The sequence below is a fragment of the Scophthalmus maximus genome, chromosome 17, assembly GCF_022379125.1.
Source record: "Scophthalmus maximus strain ysfricsl-2021 chromosome 17, ASM2237912v1, whole genome shotgun sequence".
Lineage (NCBI taxonomy): Eukaryota > Metazoa > Chordata > Actinopteri > Pleuronectiformes > Scophthalmidae > Scophthalmus > Scophthalmus maximus.
Genome location: NC_061531.1, coordinates 10821216 through 10847056, shown reverse-complemented (window position 1 = coordinate 10847056; position 25841 = coordinate 10821216). Strand labels below are relative to the sequence as shown.

The window sequence follows — 25841 nt, the reverse complement described above, 5'->3', positions numbered from 1 at the left end:
GTCTTTATTTATGGTAACTTTTATTCTGGGAATTGCTTATTTCTATGTACATGCCAAATTTACAACTAATTTAAAATCCTGTGTCAAAACAGGATTTTAGTATACTCAGTTTATACATTGTAGGTAGTAATTGTATGTAATTCTTTTTAGTTGGAAGGAAAATTATTTATTACATGAACTAAAGCAGGTTTTAAACAGAGAGGTGACAAGATGCTCTGACTCCAGCTCTGGTCCTGGTGATGAACCAACTGCATCCAAGCTTCTGCTAATGACCTCAAAAACGTCACTTGTGATGGAAAAAGGTCAGACGGATGATGACTTAATGTTAAAAATATATATATATATTCTGTGATTTTTAAATTACATCAAGCTCTGATTGTTTTTTACATTTTCTGTATGAAATCTCAACATTCACGGTTTGTGTGATAGAAAAAAAAAATCCCTTTGGCATTCCGGAAGCAGCGAAATAGGAGGGATTGGTCTGGACCTGCTGAATCAAGCTAGAAATACAACAGAGTGATGACAGGAAGTGAGACACGTTTATCCTACAAATTAAAGCGAGGTCGTTTCTTAAAATCCCCCTGCACCGTGGCCCCCGAAGGGGGAGGAGTTTTACTTTGAAAGCTCCAACCGGAAGCGTTGCTTTTGCTCTAGGAACAGCGGCAGTCGGGCGTGTGGAGTCACTGTCGGAAAGCACAGGGGAGCGAACGAGGCTACAGTACCCGACACCTGAGCCAGAAACAGGGAGAAGCGAGGCGAGACGACGCCGGTACGTGCCGCCCCGGTCCCCGGTCCCCGGTCCCCGCCCGCGCGGTGACATGGACGTCCGACCCGGGCTGTGAGCTCCTGTGGCGGGGCTGAAGGTGAGCGCTCAGCCGCTTGGTCCCACACACACACACACACACACACACACACACGCTGCTTGTTATTCATTTATTTCCCCCACTGGGACAGAACAGGTGCATGTCAACGGCCGAGGGCGAGACGTTTGTCCGGTGCGGGGCAGAACGTGTCATTGACGTCCCCACACTGCCGCTGAAAACAAACTTTAAAGTTGCCGTATGAACGCCAAGGGCGAGAGATTTCGGCCACGGCCGAGGCAGCTCACCTCGAAATATGTTGATGCTCACGACGGTACAGAGGGATCCCCCCGGGCTGCTCCTGCCACCGACACCCCGGTGAGATGTCGCTGTGGTGGGCCTGTGTGTGTGTGTGTGTGTGTGTGTGTGTGTGTGTGTGTGTGTGCGCACGCTGCGGTGGCAGGAGCCTCGTCCCATCCTCTCCCCTCTCGTCCCGCTGTCAGCCGGATGCTGCTGACTGTCAGTCCCAGTGTGAGGGAGAGATGATGGAGCCCGCCTCTGCCGCTCGGCCCATAACCATCGCTGTTCCTGTTTCTGTCACACGTACCACCGTGGCCTCTCCTCCAGGCCATCTGCAGTCAGGCCAGGGACGAGCCACACTCAGTGATGGGTACAGGAGGGTTCACCCCCACGCTCTGGGGAGGACCTGTGGTAAAGAGCCCCGTGCAACATGCAGTTAAATGCAGCTCAATGCAACTGCTTTGTCACAATTATTTTCTCGATGGATCGATTAGTTGTGTCCACAAAATGGTGGAAAGTGTTGATCGTGTTCCCCAAAACCACAATATGATGTTTTGTCTTGTCCACACACCAAATATCACAAAAAAAAATCACATTTAAGAAGCTGATATCAGAGAATTTTGACTTTTTCTTTCTCCATAAAAGCTAATAGAACCGATTGATCGATTATCAAAATAGTTGGCGATTAATTTACTAAAGATTAATCGATTAACTGTTGCAGCTCTACCACATGGCACCAGACAGAGTTTTTATTCTTCTGGTCACCGCATGAGGACGACGAGGAAGCAATTCTGGTTGAAGCAGTGTATGTTGAGGCACATACAGACATTGATATGTGAACGATCTAATAGCTCTAAAATGTTGTGTTGTATTCTTTTCATTTTTTTGTCCTGATATTTTTCTGAGGAGGCATGAGTTCTCTTTGTGTTACAGTCTGAATTACCCCAAGCATATTTCGTACATCAGCAGACATACAATACTGTGCAAGTGAGGATAGTTTCAGAAACAATGCCATGGATAGATTTTATTTATTGATCAACTTCATGCAGCGTGCAGTAAGCCACGTTTGCACCAGTCCTCGGTTCACATGCACACAGTGTTTTCAAGGTGTTCAGTTGTTCCCAGCATCCTGGAGAACTGGCCACAGTTTTTTTCTCTGGGTTGAGACTTATCCCAGTGTCTATTGCCCCTTCATGTGATCGCAGACTGACTCCACCATGGTGTTGAGATCAGGGCTCCGTCGTGGACAAAACATCGGCTGCAGGACCACTGAAGCTGGTTCTCTTTTGGTTCGCAAGCGAAAATGTTTCTCATTAAAATTGAAACGGGCAGTTGGACTTGAAGTCTGAGATCCATGACGTGCTTGAAGCAGGGAAGTACAGCTTTTTGTTCGTGCTGGAAAAGAGGAATATGTGTTTTTTGTCCTCCCATTATACTTGTACTGAAACTCATACATTTCCAAAAAGCAAACAGCAGCACCATCTATTCAAATCAACTTAATATTAACTAACAAAATCATCAAACGTCCCTTAGAATATTCATCAAATTATACTCAAGATCAAATAGATATAGCGAAATACAGTATAGCAGCGTGTCTTGCAAAAGAATTGTTGAGGGGAATACGATATCTCAACAATACTTTGCTTGTAGAACATACAGAATTAATGAGATTATAAACCTTAAAATAACACTGGTCCAATACATTTAATGTGTGCAGGCAGCGCAGTATTGCTGAGCTACTATTAGCTACCATTGTTAAAGAACATGCATTTCCCTAAAAGATGAAAACTTGCCTCCTTCTCAGTGAAAAAAATATTACAATAGTAATCACGAGGAGATCATGTAGAATAACCCAATGTGTGTGATTTGATTGCAGAGAATTAAGTTGAATACATGACTGTTTTGTTTTGTTTTACCTGATTAGTGAACGTCATTTCACTAACTCAAAATATTAATGAGCCGTATTTGATTCTATATTCTGCTCAGACCAAAGTTTATATTTCCAACTGCTCCTTCATACAAATTCATGCCAGCAATTATGTTCAGCTTCAGCTTGAGCAGAACGCAACTTCACCACAAACTGAATTGATATGGATAATAATCAAAAAATATGAAGTGCTCAAAGCTACTATATAAAAACTGTATATTCTGACACAGATATATCTAAGATAAGCTAAGATCAGTCGATGTATCCATCCAGCAAATTCAACAATAAGATGCTAGTTTCCAAGTTTTATTATGAGTGTAGAACAATTTTCTTTGTTTCCTTATGAAAATCACCCAAAAAGTATCTGTAGATTTAGCACAACTTTAAACGAGCACGGCTGAGTCACCCATGAAGTCTCCTTGTGCACGAGAACCTTGTTTTTCAGGCTCCTTTGTGGCAGTTCCCTTTTCAAGCCGCCCCAGGCATGTTGGTGTACAGTGCAGATACATAGGGGGGTGAGTTCTGGCTCATCTATTCAAATGTCACCTGACAGCTAAATTAATGTAGCCCAGAGGTGAGAAGCTGAGACCCTGGAAGCTTGTGGCTTCTACACTTGCCGCTAAATTTCCGCTGGTGTTGGTTTCAGGCCCTTATCAAAAGTCTTTCATTTTGGCAGGCCGTCTGTTAAAAGTCTGTGAAAAATGTGTGAGTCACTGGTGTTGGTCAGAGTTGAGAGCTGGTGTTGCAGTCCTATAAGGATGTGAGACGTTTAATAAAAGAGTGAAAGGTCAGAGAGGGGAGGCGGCGTGCGAGCACGCTGTGGTGTTGACAGCAGAGAAGATGGAGTGAGAGGAGTCGGTCCTGAAGTGAACCGCGTGAACGAGCCATATCAAACTGACCTGACCCGGCTCACCCTGTAATCACACGCAGACCAAAATAACCTCTGGATAGTTGCACAGCATGTGAGTGTGCTATTGCTGTTTCGAGTCTATACTTTAAAGAGTTGTTGTCATTATGCACATGATGCTTAGGTGGCATGTTTTTTCAGTGTGTGTATCTCTTGCAGGACTGCAGAGTCAGAGTCGCTGTGTCAGTGCTTCATGGGTTATTTACAAGTGCTGTTGAAGCAGTTAGCATGCAAATAGCCCGGTGGCTGCTAATGTTCAATAGCTCAGTGTAATGTTGTGGCTTGTGGAGAAAAAGAACTGGGTTTCAGCGAACAGATGCTAAGATCTTTCAGACTTATTACCCCCCCCCCCCCCCAAAAAAAAATTGAAAACATATAAAATTAATAAGAATAGATTATTTTTCAAACAGACAATCTTAACAGTGACTGCTTTGATCGAATTTCGATTAAGATTTGTGAAAACATCCCCTTGGGTGGTGGTGGACACTTTTTAAAGACTTTTATTGATATTTTGATGAATAAGAATCACGATGAATATAATCATTAGTTGTTGGCCAAGGTTAGTGGCATCTGCAAGACACACCAGCGACTTTTTACAAGATGTAATCAATGAATTGTATCAGTTTCACCCCAAAACACCCGCAGTTACACTCTTTTAAAAGTAAGCCGAATGATGACCAACAGTAAAGTCCCCTCCTCCTGGGTCCTGCCTGGACTTCGTGCCAGCAGCCTTCCTGTCTGGGGCCTGGCATCAGGAAGTGGGGTGCCTGCCTAATCAGGCGGAGGCAAACATGCCCCCTGAGGAAAAAGGAGTGAACATTCCTCAGACTGAATGGGGAGTATGAGACCCGAGTGTTCAGCCAACGAGAGAACAAGGTTACACACATGAAGTATGTCCAAAGATACGGGCTCACGCGTCAAAACAAGAGAAAGAGAATGAATCAATGAGTATTTGAGGAGATCGGACAGAAACAAACAAAAAAAAAAGTAAAGAAAAAAAGATTAGTTTGCTTTTAATCTTCTTTGATCCTGAGCATAAGATCCCGTCCAAGCCTTTTCAAAGAAGAAAAAGAGCTGCTTGACTTTTTGCTCGACATGGAGTATGTCTCATCTAACAAAGAAGCAGACATTTGAAACACTGGTGGTGTGACGACGTGCTGGTCCCAGTTAAGCACCGATGTTGGTGACATCTGTTGGCCACTGATAACTGCATGGAATTTCTCACTGATGGAGTGAAGTGTGTTTGCTTTGCACACGTCTTTGTGTGTGTGTGTGTGTGTGTGTGTGTGTGTGTGTGTGTGTGTGTGTGTGTGTGTGTGTGTGTGTGTGTGTGTGTGTGTGTGTGTGTGTGTGTGTGTGTGTGTGTGTGTGTGTGTGTGTGTGTGTGTGTGTGTGTGTGTGTGTGTTGTTTACAAAAGGAGGGACACGTTTACACTCTGGTACAGTATCCACAGACCCTGTCTGTGAATGTGTGAGTAGTGGTGCAGGTGTGTGCAGCAAAAGGTGGAACAAGGAAATGTAAAATGTACAGAGGGGAGGGGATCCTGGGGTTGAGCGCTGCAGTAAGGACACTGCAGTGTATACAAGCACACAGGTGAGAGAGAGGAGGTGAAGTGAAGGCGACGATCTGTGCAGCTTTACAGTGCCAAGCTTTGTCCTTGAAATGTCTACCTGACTGTGTCATGTTTTCTTTTTTCCTCTCATGTCATCTTCCCTTCCTCACTCCCATGCCGCACCTACCCTGGCCTGTCCTCCCCTCCTCCTCTTCCTAAAACTCCCCTTCTACTCCACACTCAGAGGATGGACCTAGTGTCCCGGTGCCTGAGGAGATGTCTCTGGGTCGGCTCCTGCGGCGTGCCTCTTCCAAGGCCTCGGACCTCCTGACGTTTAACCCCGGGGCAGGGGGCTCGTCGTTGCGCTCAGGACTGGATGGCGAGATCATCTTCTCCAAAAATAATGTTTGCGTGCACCCTGCGGAGCCCGTGCCCGGCCTGGCTGAGCACCACCCAGGTTCGGCTGGACTGATGTTGAAAATGTTTTTCTTTGTGATATGAGAACAGCTGCTGAGTAGGCGATTCAGGCCACAAGGAAGAGGGAAACTGGGCAAAAGGGGAGACAACAAGCTATAGCTCTCACTTCTGCTACTTTGTACTGCAGCTGTGAACATGCAATATTCCTTGTTTTATTAATACTGCTGTAACGTTGAGGGAAATTATTTTTATTTTGGTGTATTTGTCTTAATTACTCATAAAGATCCACGATTCAGGCCTTGTGGTTTTTAAGCATGTGAGCTTGACTGGCCTGTGCTGCTGGTTGACTTTCATTTCCTTAATTTCTCATCTCTTACCTCCTGTTATTCTCGTTCTACCTCCTGTTATTCTCGTCCTGTGTGTGTGTGTGTGTGTTGTTAGGTCGTAACTCACCCCTCAGGTTTCCCTCTGTGTCGTTACTTCTCTTGTGTGCTGATCTCTTCTTAGGTTTCATGTTTGTATTAAACTTTTAACTTTTGTCCTGCCCTCTCCTCTCATGTGACCACCTGATTAATCCCAGCATAATTCCTCCTCACATGCTTGTGGTTGATGTTGCCCCCTGCAGGATATCTGTGTGTGCACGTGGAGAAGGACGAGAGCCTGGGCACCACTCTGATTCTGACCTGGGTGCCCAACTCCCGTATCCAGAGGCAGGATGAAGAGGCGCTGCGCTACATTACGCCCGAGAGCTCCCCTGTGCGCAGGAACGCACGCCACCGAGGCCGACGGTGGGGAAAGTTGTTTTTAAAATGACTTGGATGCATTTAAACAGATTATTTTAAGTCTAACATTTAGTTTTAAAGTTAAAATGCTGAATATATGGACAGTAGCAGTGACATATGTATCAGTGGCTCTTCAGGATAAATACATTTCCAGTAATCTATGTTCTAAAATAGTCTCAGTGTAATAAAAAAATAAAGGATTTTCCATTATATTCAACCTGTCAACCATTATGTTTTTCAAAGAATTCTGTCTTATTTTTGTGGAGAGATTCCTCTATATGTGTTTCAGCAACTTATTGTTATGATAATCAATGCTGCAGCTCTTATAGATACAAAAGCATATTGTGTGAAACATTAGAAACACTTAGTTGCTCAGATTACAAATTTTATTGACACGTCTGCAGCCCTGCATCAGTATTATACATGATACTGATGGTATTTCAAACCAACCATCCCCTCCAGACCCCACTCGCGTCCTCCAGCAGCCCAGGAGGAAGATGAGGATGAAGAGAGGAATATTACCAGCAGCACCTCTACGGAAAGCCACGGCCTGGTGGCGGAGGCTGGAGCGGACGCCTCCTCACACCAGCAGCAGCAGCAGCAGCCCTCGGCTGGGGAAGAGGGGGATGAGGGCTCCTGTGAGCTGTCGGACGAAGTGAGCAGGGACAGCAACATGGGTTCAGACTCGGACACCTTCTCCTCGCCCTTCTGCTTGTCCCCCGTCAGCGAGGCCCTCTGTGAAAGCAGCGGCTCTGTCTTCCTGGATAATGAAACCAGGTGAGTGAGAGCGTTGAAGTGATCTATGCATACATAGAAAATAGATTAGATGAAATAATGCAGTTGAGTATTTTCTTTTAAAAGCTCCTTCCAGAGGATATCCTTTGAAGTCAGAGAACTATTAAATTATGTAAACTAAACGAATACCAGTTTAGTTCACAAACCATCCACTCTTGTTAGGGGACAACCCGCTCTACCTCCTGAGCCACAGCCACCCTTGTAAGATTAGAGCAGACATAGAGCTCAACGGTGACCACCCACTTTTTGAATGTCTCCGGTTCCAGAAGTGAATTACCCATTCATTTACTTACACTTACTGATATAAAGGGTTTTAAGCCTGGAGCCGCGCAACCTCCGACGCGGAGGTCTGTAGTTTTAGAGCTCCGAGGTACAATGGAACACAGCATCACTAGCCCACATGAAGTCCGCGGGTTGTAGATAACATTTCCATATTAACAGCCAGCTCCACCAATCAGAGACGTTGATGTTACATTAGTAGGATTGTGGGTAGTGTAGTACTTCTCAATGAAATTTTTTCTTAAATGAAGGTTGATATCTTAGTGACTTGTGGCTTCTACAGGTGCATATACCATTGTTTCACAATCTCGTAGCTTGTGGTATATATATATCTACACAAAGATGTCAATCTAGAATTCACTGTCACGTAACTTGGCACAGTACTAACATATACTGTCTCTTAAGCTGTTTTCTGACATGAGTTGCAGAAAATGTCCAAATTAGGGTCCTGGCAATTTTGCCGCTCAAATATGAAGAGTGCAGCAGATGATTGTCCTCATCAGGAAGCGTTCACAACAACAGGAAGATTCCCAAAACATTCAGCCGAGGGGAGGCGCCTAAGTAGAGTGCCCACTCGCCTGCAGTGAATCTTCCAGAGATTTTACTGATGTATATTCTCACACTTTTTCTTGTCCCTTTTCTCCGGGGGCTCGCAGGAAAAGTTTTTCCCCAAAATGCCTGAAAGTAGCTTTCAGCAACATCACTGTTTGTAGACAGGACAAGCACTTTTCTTCCAGTCTTTCTGACAGAAGAATGTCGGTTTTCATCTGAGAAACTGTGATTAACATGCACGACCATAGCGTATTATAGCACAGAGACCCAGGTGGGTTGTTTGTTTGTTGCACAAGTTACAACAAACATTATGAAGGTGTTTCATCCGTTACCCTAACCTGCCACAAGGTGGAGCCAAAAAGAAAAGAATTGATGAGGCATGAGGAATAGTTTACACTATCTGGCCACATGGTGGCTTCCTGCACTACGAGAACAGCAGGTAGATGACTTCAGTAGGGCCTGTGAAATGTTGTCAGACTTCAAAGCGGGTTTGCTTATTTGAAGCAGATCTCCCTCTAAGTGTTTTATAATGTCGCAGATGGCACAAAATAAGAGCCCAAATCCTACAAACCCGGGACCCCAGCGCTTCCACGGAGCGTTCTCCAATCAAGGGGAGCCATCTGGACAGTGACCGCGCTGCTGTCCGGTCCTCGCGGCCGTTTGACTTTATGATTCCCTCCGTGGTCGTTTCCTCACGCAGCTATTTGGCCTGAAATGTTGCCCAGAATGTGCGAGCCTGTGTCAGTGTGTGTCGGGGAGAGTGAGAGAGTGAGTCAGTGTGTGTTTAACCACTCTCAGACCCCAGCTTGCTGTAAGTGCAGTCAGTGTGTGACTTGGCAACGCTCTGAGCTTCACAGCTTCTAACCTTTACTCTGTCCTTCTCTTCCTCCTCGCCTCTGTGCTTCACTCGCTATTAGTGGCTCTCTCCGGCTCTCTGGCACTCACATCCATCCTCTTCTTCTCCTGTTTTTCCCTCCTACTCTTCCCTTCTCCCTCGGCCTCTGTCTGTCCATTCCTTCCACTCTTCATTTAGCATTATTTTTCCTCCCGGCCATTCTCCCTGTTTTTCTCAATATTGTTTCTTTCGGTGTTGCCCACCTCTCAAATATCTTGCCCTCCTCCCCTTCCCTTCCTAAAGTCTGTGTGAAGCCCTTTGATTCCCAGTGCTCCCGGGGTTGTTGTGCTGGGCTGAATGTCAGCTCTCCGGATTAGAGGACTGAAGAGACCGGAGCAGCAGCCAAAACCCTGGAACCCACTCAATCTCTCTTTCTCTCTCTCTTGCTTTAATTGACACTGTTAAGGGGCCAGGAACTGGAAACATGTCACTTGGAATCACTCAAAGAGAAAGAGCCGCGTATGGGAGTGCGAGAGCGGATGAAAAGGGGGGAGGGAGAAAGAGGAGAGAGCGAAAAAGAGAAATCCACAGCAATCTCTGTCAAGCTTCTTAACGACTTTCTTCAAAGTTCAACAGTTTATTAAGCCACTCTTGATTGTCTGTCTGTACTGCTGTATGGGGGAAAGAATTTTACCATGTAATTATATCTCAGAACAAGATTTAATCCAGATAGATTTAATGTGGGGTTGTTGTTTTTTATGCTTATCAGAAAAAAAAAAGTTGTTTTAATGTCAAAGAGAAAACAGATTTCTCAAAAGTGATCTAAATCATCTGTAGTTTTGAATAAACCTCACATTTATCTTGATCCCTTTTAGACGCTCCTGATCTAGAGATGGGCCTATTATGTAGAAAATTCTGGAAAATAACGTGTCTTGACTGTGCATTATTTTGGTTCTGGGAATGTTGGAATAAATACGACATGATTAAATACATTTCTCCAAACTCCAAACTGTACTTGACCACTTTCCAGTGTAGAGGTCGGTGCACCGCCCCCTTCACCCGAGCCCTTCCTCGTCTCTCTGTTCCCTCCAGGGATTAGCCGAAGGGCCTGCGAGTCCCTGGAGGACTGTAGCACTTGGTCCTGGTTCACAGGGTGACCTGGCAGCACCTTCCCCCGGGGTGAAGCCTCCTTCATGTGCAGAGGTGTTATGAAGAGCCTCGGGGCAGTTTGAACTGGCCTGGTGGGACATGCCGTTTACAGGAGCCTGGCTTGTTTACATAATGTACCCTATGTACAGTTTAAGATGTGGCTGCTGCCTACATTCGCTGCCTGCAGTACATGAACAGAATCAGGCTGTTGACACTGACGGACGTTGTTAATCATTCATTGAGTTTCCGCTTGGATTCAGCACAGCGGGCGAATCATGCTCAAATGCCAAGAGTCATGTGCTTGGCAAGGATTTTGCTCTTTTATTTCCATGATGAGAAATATGCAATCGCATTCTTTTCGTACATTAAGTGTGCGAGAAGAACAAAGGCAACGTCTGCTGTTAACGGCCTTATAGGCCTTTTAAACTGCCTGAGCTTGACAGTCATTGGAGTCATGAAAAGGCGAGTACAGTAGTCCTTTAAAAGAGCTCCTCCACATTTCAGATTGCTTAACTCCCCTAACAGAGCTCTCTGTGCCTCTGCCCCAGTCTCCTCCTTTTCCACAGTCTGGTCTGTGGCGTGATACATGAGACAGAGAGCAGTAAATCACCAGATAGCCGAGGAAACTGTGCAGCTTGGATTGATCAGCCGTATCATTTTCCCATCTGCTAACAGGGAAATGATTAGCCAGACATGATTGATTCAGGGTATAATAGATTAGAACTGGCCTGCCTCCCGCTTCTCCAAAATACCAACATGACACTTGTGTTCGCCTGTAAACCTGTTGAGAATAGTTGACAATAATGACTTTTAAATTCACACGTGTATGTAAATTAGAATTAGAAACAGTTCTTAGGTGATTTTCTTTTGTATAAGAGGCTAAATGAACTAAATTTTCTTTTAATCTTCTGCCTTTATTTTATTTTTTAAATAAATAATTTCATAGTAAGTTGTACGCAAATTACTTCATTTATACGTCTGCTACTCAAATATCAGGGGGTTTAGTGCATGTCTGCGTTGGTCTGTTTCTCAGCATTAGCGTGTCTCGAGACGTGTTTCAGAGTGCATTATGGTCATTAGCCATGGTCCATTCACGTGTGTGTGTGTGTGTGTGTGTGTGTGTGTGTGTGTGTGTGTGTGTGTGTGTGTGTGTGTGTCTTTGTTGTGTGAAGAGAGAAAGACATAAATAGGCGAGTTAGTCAGTTTTTCTTATAAACAAAGAGCTTCTGTGTGTTTGTTGTGGTGCAAGGTGCTTGTTTATATTGGTCATATATACAGTTTTGTCAAATTTTTGTGTGTGCTCGTGTGTGTTCCTGACTGTGTACTCCTGCAGCAGAGGAACCATCAGCTCAGGTTTCGGTGCCGGGAAAAACATGCTGGCCATGGGGGAATGACAGGGGAAATTGGACGGCAGAGTGTGATTTGTGTGTGTGTGTGTGTGTGTGTGTGTGTGTGTGTGTGTGTGTGTGTGTGTGTGTGTGTGTGTGTGTGTGTGTGTGTGTGTGTGTGTGTGTGTGTGTGTGTGTGTGTGTGTGTGTGTGTGTGTGTGTGTGTGTGTGTGTGTGTGTGTGTGTGTGTGTGTGTGTGTCGGTCGTTGTGTCCGTCCTCAGAAGCCTCCATGCATTCCTCCCATTCTCTGCCTCTTGGTGGAACCATATTGAGACACAAAACATCAAGGCAGAACTGAGCGGGGGATAATCCTATATGTCTGCACAATTATCACTGCTGGCTACTGTATACTTGATATTTATTATTAATGTCCCACGTAGGAGATACAATAGATCTGTGTCCACATGTGAGGCACAAGAAAGGAGAGCGTTATGTGCAGAAGGGATAAACAACGTCTGAAGTCCCGCTCCCTTTGATATCATGGAAAATATGACTCATGTTCACAATTAAACTCCAAAAATTAATCTCTGTGATCCTAATTCGTAGAAACTCATTCGTCTTTTCCTTTTCCTTTTTTCCCCAGAGAGCTCTGTGAGGAGTCCATGACCAACTCAGCCAGCTCGGCCTCCAGCCTGGACAGCCATGCCCCGTCGGAGAGCAGTGGCCAGTCGCAGGGCTTGCGTTGGGAGGAGCAGCAGAAGGTGCTGGCTCTGGAGCAGTTGTGCGGAGTCTTCAGGGTGGACCTGGGTCACATGAGGTCGCTGAGACTCTTCTTCAGGTCAGCCGGGGTTTGCGAAAGGTCACAGCGAGGTCACGAGTGGTCACCTCATCGCGCTTCTGTGCCGTGCTCCATGCCGTGTTGTCGGGTTTACGACGGTGTCAGTTTGTTTTATGATGACAATTTGAAAATTAGATGAAAATACTTTTAGTAAGTAAGAAAGATTAAAAACTGCTAAACTATAATACATTAATTAACATATTCCTTTACTGGGTTTTTGTGAGTTTAATTTGATTGTCTTTCTCTTCTTGATTGTGTTGCTGCAGTGATGAGGCCTGTACCAGTGGCCAGCTGGTGATAGCGAGCAGAGAGAGCCAGTATAAGATCCTACACTTCCATCATGCTGGCCTGGACAAGCTGGCTGAGGTCTTCCAACAGTGGAAGTGCTGCAGGGAATCTCAGCCAAAAGACCAGGTCAGGTTACAATCCAAAATCCTGTTTGGCCTCTAGCTTTATTTGGAAACAAATAATAAAAAAAAATTTTCCTGCTGTTTTTGATTCACATTTTGTGCTCAAATTTTGCGCCCATTTAATTTATTTTCTGGAGTTACATCTCTTTCTCCTTCAGGTGTCAGATGAGAAATCCTGCATGCAGTTTTCCATCCAGAGGGCCACCCTACCGTCAGCGGAGACCCACCCAGAGGAGAAGCTTTATCGGCGGCTGGATGTCACCACCTGGCTACGTCATCTCAACCACACTGGGCAGGTAGAGGAGGAGTATAAGCTACGCAAGGTACGTCTATGTGTGTGTGTGTGTGTGTGTGTGTCTGAATGTGTGTTTTTATTTATTTTAAATGCTTTGGGATTGGTCAGAAAAAGAAATAAGTCATCCTACACATCAGTCTCTCCTGCGGCTATCCACATAGTCAAGCTTCACATTTGGTTTTCTTTTGAATCACACATGCTGAAAGTCATTTTGAAACTGAACCCCACAGTGGGTAACTTTCAGTTTTAATCAGCTCCCCCACTGTGTAAGCAATGAGAGGCTTGGTCACGGCCGATGCCTTCCTGTGAGTCATTTCTTTTCACCAGGATTGACTCAATGGAAGATTCGCCATCTTACAGAAATGAGTCAGTGGCAGTTGTGAGCAGGACATTTCCTCAGTAAACACATGTGCTGAAGCAGAGCAGAACTGTTTTTCAGATCAAACAGTTTGTCTTTTTGGGAGGTTTCAGTTGCTCATGAAATAACACATCTGCTGTAGTTTGGTAAATTGATAGCTGAGTGCATGTGGTGTCATCTACGCCACATATGTGCTTGTCTTGTTTGCATACAGTATATGATCTAACGCTCGCCTTTTCGAAGTGATCCCCGCTGTGTGGCCCCTGCTTGCCCTCTGAACGTTCGACAACACTCCCTTTGTGCTTACCGTGTTCACCTCCCATAGGCCATCTTCTTCGGCGGTATTGACCCAGCCATCCGTGGCGAGGTGTGGCCCTTCCTGCTCCACTACTACAGCTACGACTCCGGCTCCCAGGAGAGGGAGGCGTGGAGGCTGCAGAAACGCACCCACTATCATGACATCCAGCAGAGGAGGTGAGGAACAGGGAGGCAAAAAAATAGACAAGTGTGTGGATGTTGTATAGAAATATGAGGATTAGCCGGCTGCTGGTAACATTTGAGCCACAAAAATGAAAATTGACTGACAAGCATTAAAATTTATTTGACGTTATGGAATTCAATTTATTGTCAGAAAAAAAGTCTGGCTGAGACCGAGCAGTAATTTTGACACCATAAAACGGCAGAAGAACTGTCACACGGCTGCAGTATCGGATGCCAAATGCTCAGTCAGTCAAACATTAAACCATATGTGAGTCCATTGTGGCTTTTCATTGCCACCGCTGAGCAATCAATAGGCACAATCAGGGAGGTGTTAGGGGGAGGTGCCGGGTGTGAAGTAAAAGGTCTCAGGAGAAAAAACATGTCAGCGCTTATCAGATCATACTCTCATCTTTGGCACGCACGGACAAGCACATGCACACGCGTCACACACACAAGCTCATCCACGAGTCTTTATTTATCTCCGCCCCACCATCAAAAGAGTGAGTGCGCACCTACATTTATGCCGCTCCGTCTGTAATGAATATGATAATTTGACCGGTTTCCTCTGTATGGCCTCTTAACATTTTGAGTACATCAGAAGGTCTCATTGAAGTCGGGTAATTACAGCCCTTGTTCTGACTCTGATATGGATTCCTTTAAAGAACATTTGATTAGAGCAGCCTCCGGGGCCACTGGTTGATCATTAGCAGTAAAGATACATGTCTGTGGTTTTCCCTCTCGTCTCCGAACCCTCTGTCCCTCCCTAAGCTGTGATGACAGACAGACAAAGGCCAGCTGGATAAAAGTGAACAGAATAAGTAAAAGTGACCAAGAAGAATATTTTATCATATTGTCACTGTGCAAAAAAAAAAAAGCTGTATATTTTGTATTTTTCATGCGACAAAATTCATTTTTGATATAAGAAAATGAAATTCTGCCACTGGCTCGAGCAGAAAGTGCTTATATATAATTTTTCAGTGTGTGAGTGACTTCAATTCCTAAGAGAAGAGACGTTGACTTCATTCTCTTTGTTTGTAAATAAACCTTCACATACTTTATGTTCAGATCAACCGCAACAGATTATTTTCATTAATTCCGATTCTAAAAAATGTCCTTCACAGTCTTAAGGTATCTAGGATGACACATTTTTTGTCTATTGTCTGACTGAAAGACTTCAAAGCCCAAAAAACTAAGAGCAAATCCTCACAGTGAACATGGAAAAATTGCTTCAACCTTTTTTTGAGTAACAAAAATTGTAGCTGATTAATTTTCTGCCAATTGACCAACTTCTTAATTGTATAAGTTTGTTAGTTCAGACTGCATTTTGTCATTTTTATTTTGTATTTCTGAGCTAGAAGACCCCCAAAAAATCTGTTTCCAACTCAACCTGGAAGGCTTCATTAACGGGATCATTTTAAACTTCAGCTGTAATAGGTCTTTAAGAAGGATCAGTCGTGTGGATGATCTGGTGCTTGTTTTATATTCATTTTATTGTACTATTGATTGTTTCATGCTCTTTATTTCCTTTTTTTGTTGTTTTTTTAGGCCCATCAAGGGGACAGACATCGCATGTGTTGTGGTCTGTGGTATTGGTCCATGATACACTAAAATGATTATGTTCCTGTTTAATATTCCTATGAAAACACCTTACCAAGTGTTGAAAACATTGTCCCGAACTCCCGAGGAGCATCCTCCAGAGAGAGAGAGAGAGAGAAATGAGGCCGGCCAGGGTCCAATGACACAAACACACGGCTCTGAAAATAAACAGTTGCGTGGCATTGCATCAGGTGTGCGCTCATTATTCCTGGTGGGGTCGCATGGAAAACAAACAGTGTTAATTAAATCCCCTCTGCTTGTTAGGACTTGAGTACATTAGTGCCATACACAGAGTACATTGCTAATATAGTCCCTAACATTAAGAGGGATGTTAGGGGGTTTTATGGTTGTGGTATTATCCTCAGTGGGGTGCTTGACGGTGAAATAACCCTTCAGTCTCCTGCTGCCCAACCCCGCATTTTTTAGTTCGTTTTCAGCTAAGTATTAGGTCTTTACACTAGAGTAACATTTAAGGTAAAGAATATTTGATAATGTTTCTCATTAGAAGGCATTACCTTAGAGATGGCCGCAGTAAAACTTTCTTAAATTGTTCTTGTACATGTAATCTATTAAGAAAGTTAACTTTGGAAACCAGACAAGAAAACAGCTGCAGGATTCTTTTTTTTTCTTTTTCACGAATCTAACTTTTCCCTTTTCTGTCTGGTGTTGTGTGTGTTTCTTCAGACTGTCTATGAGCCCAGAGGAGCATAGCGAGTTCTGGAGAAAGGTCCAGTTCACAGTAGATAAAGATGTGGTGAGAACCGACCGCAGCAACCACTTCTTCAGAGGAGAGAATAACCCCAATGTGGAGATCATGAGGTTAGACCCACGTTCTCTCCATTTCCACACTTATTTCTCTTTTCTTTTTCCTCCACGCCTGATCTCTATCTCGGCCTCTTTCGGCCTCTCCTCCTGTCACCTTCCCTCTATCCATCCTTGTCGTTCCCATTCCTCATCCCAAAAGCACAGGCGTACCTACTCATTTCATATTCTGAACTCTGGGGGTGCCGTAAATGAGTTTCATGCTTTATTGACTCTCACTAAGCCGTCTGAGCACTTTTGATGCATACTCAGAGCTAATGGCTTTCTAAACGAGGAGCAAGAGGATTTAAATAGCATATTAGTTTAGTGACTCTCATTGAGGCTCCTTGTATTTGTCTAGGTATTATGTCTTCTACTGTGGGGTGATAGCTGCGTTGCACATGTCCAAATGCAGAGCACTTTGCTCACGCTTCCTCTGTTATCTCACCTGTATTGTTCTGATATGTCACAGATGAGTTTCCCGTCAGTAATTTGAGCCGAAGATACTGGCATCCCCTTATCAGTTCTATCTTTAATTTAAGGTCTGCCGCCTCAAAAACTCCCTCGTATAGTTTTTCCATTCACTTCTTTCTTAATGTCGCACTAAAACAATAAAAACGTCCTCAGGTTGTTTTCACTTTGTTTATACACTTGATAATGCACGAGGACTGCCAGGGAAGTTTCCTTCAATGTAGCAACGATAAAGAAGAAAAAGGAAGAAAAAAATGGAGATCATTAATTATCTCCCTAGTTACCAGAGGAGTTGGCATAGCAACCGCTAAGCAGGGCTTCTCATGTTTTTCTGGGCATTGCCAGCAATGCTGAAACACATGTTGGATCATTCAGAGTGTTTGGGTGGGACCTTACTTTTCTGTGGTCTGGCTGAGCTGCAGGATCGTGAACATTTTTATATAAGAGAATTAAAATGTTTCTGATGCTTTATTGCCCCATCCCGTCAGTGTCAGTGTTTCGGCTGCGATGTTATCTCGGCACTAAGATGTCCGTGGCTGTTCTTGTCCCAGGCGGATTCTGCTCAACTATGCAGTCTTTAATCCAGACATGGGCTACTGCCAGGGCATGTCTGACCTGGTGGCCCCCCTGCTCACTGAGATCCAGGATGAAAGCGACACCTTCTGGTGCTTTGTCGGCCTCATGGAGAACACCATCTTCATCAGCTCACCACGGGATGAGGACATGGAGAGGCAGCTGGTAGGATGTTTCTGTGTGTGATTTTGTTTCTGTGATTTTGGCAAATCGGGTCAGGTTGTGAAATGATACTGTAATTATGCTGATGTGGAGATAAAGGAGAAGTACATGTGGGAATGTCAAATAGCTCCCTCCTCCCCTCACACCTTTCTGGTGTCTGAATGGGAAGGGTCTGATAATTCTGACACCTACAATCTGACAGTTACACCCACCTCATGCTGGGATTGCTGTGCAAAGCAGAGGCAGTAAAGAGGGTTTAAATTGATGCCTCATGCTCTCTTTTTTAGTATTTGCACAACGATTTCTGCCCCTTTTTCCGTGTGCAACAAAGTGCAGCTGTATGAATGCCTTCCAGGAGAGAAAATGTCTGAAAATCTTTGCCACTATCCCCACAATTAAGGAAATTGTTGTCTCCCCCTTCTCTATGACAGCGAGCCAGTCTGACATGATCAGATCACACAACATATGAGCTAGTTTTTTTCTAAGCATAATCCAAATGTCTGTGTGAACCGATACAAGAATTGGTGGATTCAACCAATTCTTTGGAATTGAAGTTTTCTTTTCTTAATTTTTTTCAAAGTATGGCCATACATTTCAACATTGTACTGCTACAGGCAGGAAATTAACTCCTCTTGAAGTCATTTAATACGGATGCCCGTCTTGTCACAGTTCCGTCCATTTTCCGTTTAATTTGAATTTCACGCCTGTTTCACAGACGTAGTAGTTTACTCACACTGCCGCTGGGGTGAAAGTCATTTCCATTAACCAATTTCTTTCAATGTTTCTAGATATTGTGGTTTGCTAAATATGACTCTGCTTCCCGGTGGACACAAACTGTGCGTTGTATCTCCCAGTCCGTGGAAGTATAAACAGAAAGGGATGACATTTCCTGGAGAAGCATTACTCCAGCCTAAGAATATTTAAACCTGCCTACAGATGTTCCTGCGGGAGCTACTGCGTCTCATGCTGCCCCGTTTCCACCAGCACCTGACCAGGCTCGGGGAGGACGGCCTCCAGCTGCTCTTCTGCCACCGCTGGATCCTGCTCTGCTTCAAACGAGAGTTCCCTGACACGGAGGCTCTGCGCATGTGGGAGGCCTGCTGGGCGCACTACCAGGTCAGGGCAAAGTCTGCACTGCTCCTTTTGCAGACATCAGTTTGTAAAAAAAACCAACTAACATTGCATATGTAAGTGGGCGTTTGGCAGTGTTTTATTTCACTACAGTACCAAGAATGTGAGGAGTTTTTTTCTTCAGGGTGCATTCAGAGGTGAATTGTCAAAAAAAGGAATTAAACAGGATTACAAAAGTCTGTGTCCATAGACTTTTGTAATCCTGCTAAATGCCCTTTAAAATGTCATATTACTTCTTCTTCATCTTGAAGGTGTTTGAGGGTTTAATTCAACAGCGATTAGATTCGATTTTGTGAAATCCCACATTCCAATTGAATCCGGTCTAATTATGATAATTTCAGTGCTCAACATGACAGCTGTTTAAATGGAAGTTCACTCTCAAAAAAAAACTCACGTAGGTTAACACTGCAACTTCATTTGACTTGCAGTTAAGGTAACATTTCCAACCTCAAACCTCCACCTCCTCCCCTGTCTTGTGCGAGCATCCAGTGAACTTGTATCTTGTGTCGTGTTCGCCATCAGGACACGGAGCTTAACACGTCTCCTCGTAGAGGCGAGGTCAAATACCAGTCTGTCTGTTTCATGCCATCTGTTCAGACTCTCTGCTGTGTGTTCTGATCTGCAGTTGCAGGTGGTGATAGAGTAGATAGCAAGAGTGAAACCGCAGTTCAGATAGTTGAATGTCACATACTGGATTACTGGTAGATATCTGTGTAATACTGGGTCATAATAGGTTGTTTTGACAGATGGTAATGTTTGTTTTTTAGTTTATGGTTGGTAGGTGCCTTTGTTGCCTTCTCACTTCTATAATAATAATAGATAATAATAATAATATAAAGTATATTTTCAAATAAGCTCTATCTATCAATTAAAAGTTCTTCTGATATTCACTGCAAAAATACAATTTCACAGCCTTACTCTTTCAAGTTTTACCATATATATTTCAAAAGGTAAATTTTTTCTCCTAATTTGTATTTTCCTTGGACCGGATTTCAATGTTCATTTGAATTGTGTGCATATCTATTTGTCTTTCCTTGTTCTGTGTTGCCTTAATACACAGATCAGAGACAGTGTGTTGTCAGTCGAGGCCCCGAAAAAGATAATTTTTTATATACGCCTGAATCTGTCTTTAAGTATTGACCTCTCCCCCGCCCGCTATACAGACGGACTATTTCCACCTGTTCCTGTGTGTGGCCATCATTGTTCTCTACGGGGAGGATGTGACGGAACAGCAGCTCGCCACTGACCAAATGTTGCTCCACTTCAGCAACCTCTCCATGCACATGAATGGAGAACTGGTGCTACGCAAGGTATCACATTGCCCTTTTTTCTTTACTTTGTGTTTAATGATCTAGGTTGCCCCCCGGCAGACCCAAAGTACATGAGTATCCACACATGAAATATTAGAATAATCTAGTGGTTCATGTTCATGCTCATGACAGTTGGTCCACATCCTGCTGCTGCAGTACTACACAGTGTTATGTTTGCAGCAGGTCAGTCACTGCAGCAGAGCAGCTCAGATGTGCTGTCGCCTGCCCACAGAGGCCTTGAGGTGCTGAGTGGTTGGCTGCCACGCCATGCAGAGGATTTATGATCTTCATCCCTGCTATTGTGTCTGTGCCTTCTTCCTCATGTTTATGGATGCTGTGTTAGTATTGCTGCAACCACAGGCAGTGGGTTCATGTTGGCATGCAGAACACATAGCTTCTTTTCTTTGTTGCCTGAGATTTTGCGATTTTTTTTTTCCAAGAGCAGGCGGGGGCAGCTTCTTAGCTTTAGGTAACACAGTGCAACGGCGACCTTGACAACAGTTGTTTGCTTTCAGCTGGAACTGAAGGCTGTTGCTCTATTTCACAATTTTAATCTACTAAGTCCGACATCTGCAGTTAACTGTTTTGTGTTTGTCTGTTTCCTGTCAGTCCAAAGCTTCTTTCACTCTTCTACATTTAGCTTTTTCCTTTTTATTCATCCTGCCTTCTTTCGTCCTGCTCTCCCAGGCCCGCAGCCTTCTCTACCAGTTCCGCCTCTTACCCAGGATCCCATGCAGCCTACACGACCTTTGTAAACTGTGTGGCCCAGGGATGTGGGACAGCCGCTACATCCCCACTGTGGAGTGTTCGGGTGAACACCCAGACTCGCAGAGCTGCCCCTATGGAGGCACCTCCACCCCTCAGCCCTCCTCACCCTCCCCTTCTTCCTCACCTTCACCAAACACCACCCCCACGCCTCCACCGGAGGGCAAGAAAGGATCCAAAACCCGGGATATTTTCACCTTCCGGAAACAGTCCTGAGGTGGAGGTTACGGGGAGTTAGTCCAGCAAAGGTTTGAATCCATCTGCCGGATTCCTGAACTATTTGTTGCCCTCTGACTCCTCTCTCCGCAGTCCCTGCCTCTAGTTCCACTATCGTAATGTGGATTTGTGTCACTCAATCCTTTCCTGTGGTGCATTGTGGAACGATGCCTTTACCAGAATGTTATTTTGAACGTTCGACTGAATCTGCAATGGTCATGGTTTGCTGTTCGACAGGCTGGAGGTCAAGAAGCTGCTTTCCTCTCAGAGCAGAATGGACAATCACCAGCCACTATGTTGGTCTGGAGCTACTTCAGGTTTTCCTCCGCTGCTGGCTTGGCATACTTCCATGGGCTTTGTGGGCAGAGGGTCACTCAAGGGTCTGAGGCAACCGGCCTGAATTCTCTCTGACTCTGACCATGGGTCAAATGAAACTGAAGAACCCTTCATAGGACTTGAACTAGAACTATTAAAAATGTTCCTGTGTTCTCACAGTGGAATATTTGTGTGAATATCAAATTTATGTGTGCATATCTCACGTCGGTCAGAACAGGACATTTTTAACATGAAATCCAAACCCGTGGTGTTGACAAAGAAATGTTGACCCAAAAAGTGAATGTTTGCGTTTATATGAACACTTACAAAAATATTTAGCAATACTATATCTTTGCATGAAAGATTCTTTCCATATAGAGGGCAAAAGAATGTTTTTATGGAAAACACGTAAGCCCAAAACAGAGGTAAGAATTTGTTTACATTACAAAAACTCACAGCGTGATAGGGCTCTGCATATCTCCTCATCGGATTGTGGAAACATTCCCCTAATTTCTCTCTGTTCAAATGGTGTTCACCATTTCCATACGTTTCCCTCTGACAGACACAGATGTTCACATTACCTGTCGTGCAATAGGAGCTTCACCATTCACACGTTAGCATCACAAGATATATACGTAGTTTTCTGTCTGAGGATTTGCAAGGGATACTGACGGCCCCGTCTGCCAAAGTGAGCGTAGATCATGTTTTATCTCGACAGAGAAATCGATGGCCTCCTTTTTTACTTGAAGTTTTTTCTTCTGTGTTGAACCACGTTTAGGCAGGATAGTGAAAAATCAGCAGTGTTTGTTTTTGTTCTCCTACCCTCATCATCATCATCTCCACTCTCACCTGAAAATGAATGATAAGGCACTATCAACTCTCAGAATCAGTCCACAGGAATGTATCTGTTTTTTTGCTTCTTCTCACTCGACTAGGGTGAGTGAGAAACTCCTATGTAAGCATGGGTATGTGTGTGTACGCGTGTGTGTGTACGCGTGTGTGTGTACGCGTGTGTGTGTGTGTGTGTGCGTGCGTGTGTGTGTGTGTATACACTGGAGTGACCTCTAAACATCTGGTAATGAGTTGGAGAACAGCCTTACAAGGCTTCCCCTCTGACCAGTCTCTTTAATTATAGCAGCCATCCTGGGGAGAAGCAGGGAGAGGAGAGAAGAGAGAAAGAGCTGGTCGTCTGGGCTCCTGAGAGGAAAACGCAAGAGAGAGAGAGATTAAGAGAAAGGGGATAATTTTGGGCTCCTACAAAGATATATAGTGATCTGCATCTTGCCTCTGTGATTTGCAAGTCCCAGATGTAAAGATGGCACTTGGAGAATTTTCCCCCTGAAAGCGTCTGAGTGACACACCTGGGGAAGGAGACATCTTCAAATTGGTGCTAAAACGTAACATTAACATTACCACCCCCCCCTTCACTCTTTCGCTTTCTCCCTTTTGGCCTCTGGCTTTCTCACCCAGCGAGCAGTTTCTGCAAATGACATTCATAATTGCTCTTTTTCCTCTTACTTATCGTGTGCAGCTGTTCGCCGTAAATGCTCGCAGAGTTTTGGAGATTGGGCGGCTGTGTTTAAATGAGCTGAGTCAGAGATGCGCGATGGGATAATCACACTTTCTCTCTCTCTATCTGTGTGTGTGTGTGTGTGTGTGTGTGTGTGTGTGCGTGCGTGTCCATGATCTCATGATTTTTATTGAAGTCTTCATAGAAATCACATTGTGTGCACAGGCAATGTAAGTCACAGGTTATAATTGATGACAACTCCTGCTTTAAAGGGGCTGTGACCAGTCAACACTGAATGTACTATGTTTGCTGTTCAGCTCTATGATATGTTGATATGACTGTACACATCACAGAAAAAAGAACATATTCCTGTTCTTGGTATTATTAATAAAAATAAATGCAGTCGTACTTGAATGACACATTGCTATAAAATCATCACATATACTTTTATCATTAAACACTGCGAAAGTAATAAGATAAAGTGTATATATTTATAGTATTATTGTAACATGAATAAGATGAGACAATAACATATGCATGAAGTTATATTATCATAAATCATAAATTCAGTCATTAATTGTAAAAAAGAAAAAAAAAGACACTCAACTACAAAGGCACAAGAACATACAACAAAAACATGTCAGATGACCATAAACAGATGCAAAATGATCATGAAGAGGTTGCCTTAACTGTTCACTGTCATTTTGTGTCCCTTTCACTCTGGTGGTCCTACATAAGAGGAGTGAGGGGCCTCTCACTAGTTTGTGCCCCACCCCACCACCACCACCCGCCCATTTTCTCCTAATTTGTCCATTAGGAGAAAATGGGCCCTATTTAAAAGCAGTAACACGTAACCTTTGGTGAACAGTGGCCACTGAAGCCACAAATAAGGGACTATGTTAAATTGTAAAACACTGAAACAGAGAAGAATCCTAAAAATCAGTGACTCTGTAACATTCATCAAACAGAAAATATCTTTGTGGAGTTTGCTAACACTGGCTGACAAAAGCTCATGCTCGCATGAGACTCATTTTAACTGTAGCCATATAAAAAAACATTTCCTGCACAAATGGCAACTTCCTGAAATCGTTTACATCAATAGCTGGGCATGCAAGAAGAAAACACTACTGTGTAAATCGTAAAATTAATTAATTTACCCAGGCGAGTAGTTGGCAAGAAGATTTAACCAGTCACATTAATCTCCCAAACTATTTGAGCAGTAGGAACACAGACCATGCACGACATGCACCGTTGTGAATATCCTTGAACGCCTCAAATAATGCATAGTGGTTCATTTTTTGCACCGAAACTTTTATTTAGAATTTTTGTGCCTGATGACTGCTTTTCTGAAGCCCAGACCGGATATAGAAGCTGTGGTCCTTTGCAGATTCTCCTCTGCAGTGCATTGTGATTCATCTAATGAAAAATATACTTCTGAAAACGTCACCCGTCTGTGGCATTTCTGTCTGCAGCTGCAGTCAGGTGTGCCTGTGGAAATGAACTGGTCTGTTAGCCTGACTTGTTGGTGTGTAGAGAAAACGGGAAAACCCGTCCTCTCAACAAACAAAAAAAACTTGCAGCTACACGTAGTGCTTAATTTTTCAAATAAGAGAAAAACATCTGAGCGGCTGTGGTCGTTCCACACCGAAGCGCTAAGACTGTTATGTTCCCCCGAACAGCCATAAAATAGGATTTTGTTTTTCAGTTCCCCTTCTTTAAACTCTGCAAAGATGAAAACGACAAGGTGTGAATTCTGCCTCGCAGGGGATTTCCTTTCCAGCGTTCTCAGACAAACAATACGAGGCCCTCCCATGAGAAAAGGCAGCAGAGGCCGACGGCGCGTTTCCCAGAGTTTAACCCTAAACGATCTCGCCGTCTTATCAGCCTCTGCTGCTTGTTGTGGCTGTTTGTCGGCTCAGGCATTTGCCAGAGATCAACTGGCTGCCACGGCCAGCTGGGGAGATAACATCAGACACCACGTTCAGGTGGCTGGTTCCAGGAAAATGAAAAATGTGACGGACAGGTATTCTGATTTAGTCCCTCAAGAGTTGTTCTCTGAAAACAGAAAATGTCAACTCTCTTTGTCCTGAAGACCGGAGCTAGTTGTGAAAAGTATTTTCTCCTACAGCATCCAGTGACTAAATGCCTTCTTTTTTTTTTTCTTCATCCCAAGTGGCGCCTGAAGATCTCTCTCACTTCTCCTTGTCCTTCTGTTTCTTATCCACTCACTATATTAACCAGGATGATTAATGCAAGACATCGCCGGGATGAGTATAATGGGTTTCAAAAGGAAAATGAGTAGGAAATTACCTTAACCTTTACCCCAGGGACCCAATCCATTGTAAGCAATTCTCTACTGTACGTGTGATTGTTCTGCCGTCCGGCGACCCCGTTGCCTCTGATGTGGGGGCCCGCCTGCCTGCAATTACAACCCATTAGCCCCTGATTGATAGCTTCTCTGAGGGCTAATGCATTGCTAAAGCAGAAAAACAAGATAAAAGGAAAATGATAATAAATACATAAATTAATGAAATGCCACTTCTCATTACTCAAACCGTGGGCACCTCACGTCACTTGGATGACTAACACAGTTTCCATCCACGGGCGGGGGGGGGGGGGGGGGGGGGGGGGGGACTTCATGTGGATCACCGTAAGAACAAGAACCCACCGATCATAACAACTGTATCTCCCTGCTGCAACGACTGCAGAGCTCGTTGGAGGTGCTTTGCTTATTCAGATTAGCGAAAACCTTTAGTGCATCATTACGATTGATAAGATCTGTGGTTTAACAGTAAGAGAAAAATTAGTGTGCGAGGAGGATACACCCGACCTGTTGCTAAATGCGGTATCACATGTGCCGCACACACACACACACACACACACACACACACACACACAAACTTGCTGTGTCAGTAACGCAAAGCACTTGAACCCTGTGTAGGCTCTTTGTGTTGAGGCATAGTACTCGAACGCTCTCTCTCTGCT

The 25841-nt window shown here is 44.2% G+C and overlaps 1 protein-coding gene and 1 long non-coding RNA gene across 5 annotated transcripts; one reads left to right on the top strand and one right to left on the bottom strand.

The window, feature by feature from the left end:
- Window positions 1-631: 631 nt before the first annotated feature.
- On the top strand, window positions 632-23270 carry tbc1d16 (TBC1 domain family, member 16). 4 transcript variants are annotated; one of them, XM_035615463.2, is made up of 14 exons: window positions 724-863; window positions 960-1178; window positions 5732-5944; window positions 6530-6692; window positions 7149-7463; window positions 12269-12463; window positions 12730-12877; window positions 13032-13196; window positions 13852-14000; window positions 16287-16421; window positions 17426-17612; window positions 18546-18725; window positions 19904-20050; window positions 20738-23270. In XM_035615463.2, exons 3-14 carry the CDS (start codon window positions 5764-5766, stop codon window positions 21029-21031), a joined length of 2259 nt encoding a protein of 752 aa, XP_035471356.1. In that variant the 5' UTR covers window positions 724-863; window positions 960-1178; window positions 5732-5763; the 3' UTR covers window positions 21032-23270. The 4 variants fall into 4 exon arrangements, with proteins under 4 accessions (XP_035471355.1, XP_035471356.1, XP_035471357.1 ...); XM_035615462.2 differs by lacking the exon at window positions 960-1178 and having other exon boundaries at window positions 632-863; XM_035615464.2 differs by lacking the exons at window positions 724-863; window positions 960-1178 and adding an exon at window positions 2081-3989.
- Window positions 2110-6488, bottom strand: LOC118288891. Its single transcript, XR_004785940.2, has 2 exons — window positions 6358-6488; window positions 2110-6033 (listed from the first exon to the last, which is right to left on the bottom strand). It is a non-coding gene; the product is annotated as an uncharacterized LOC118288891 (long non-coding RNA).
- Window positions 23271-25841: the final 2571 nt, after the last annotated feature.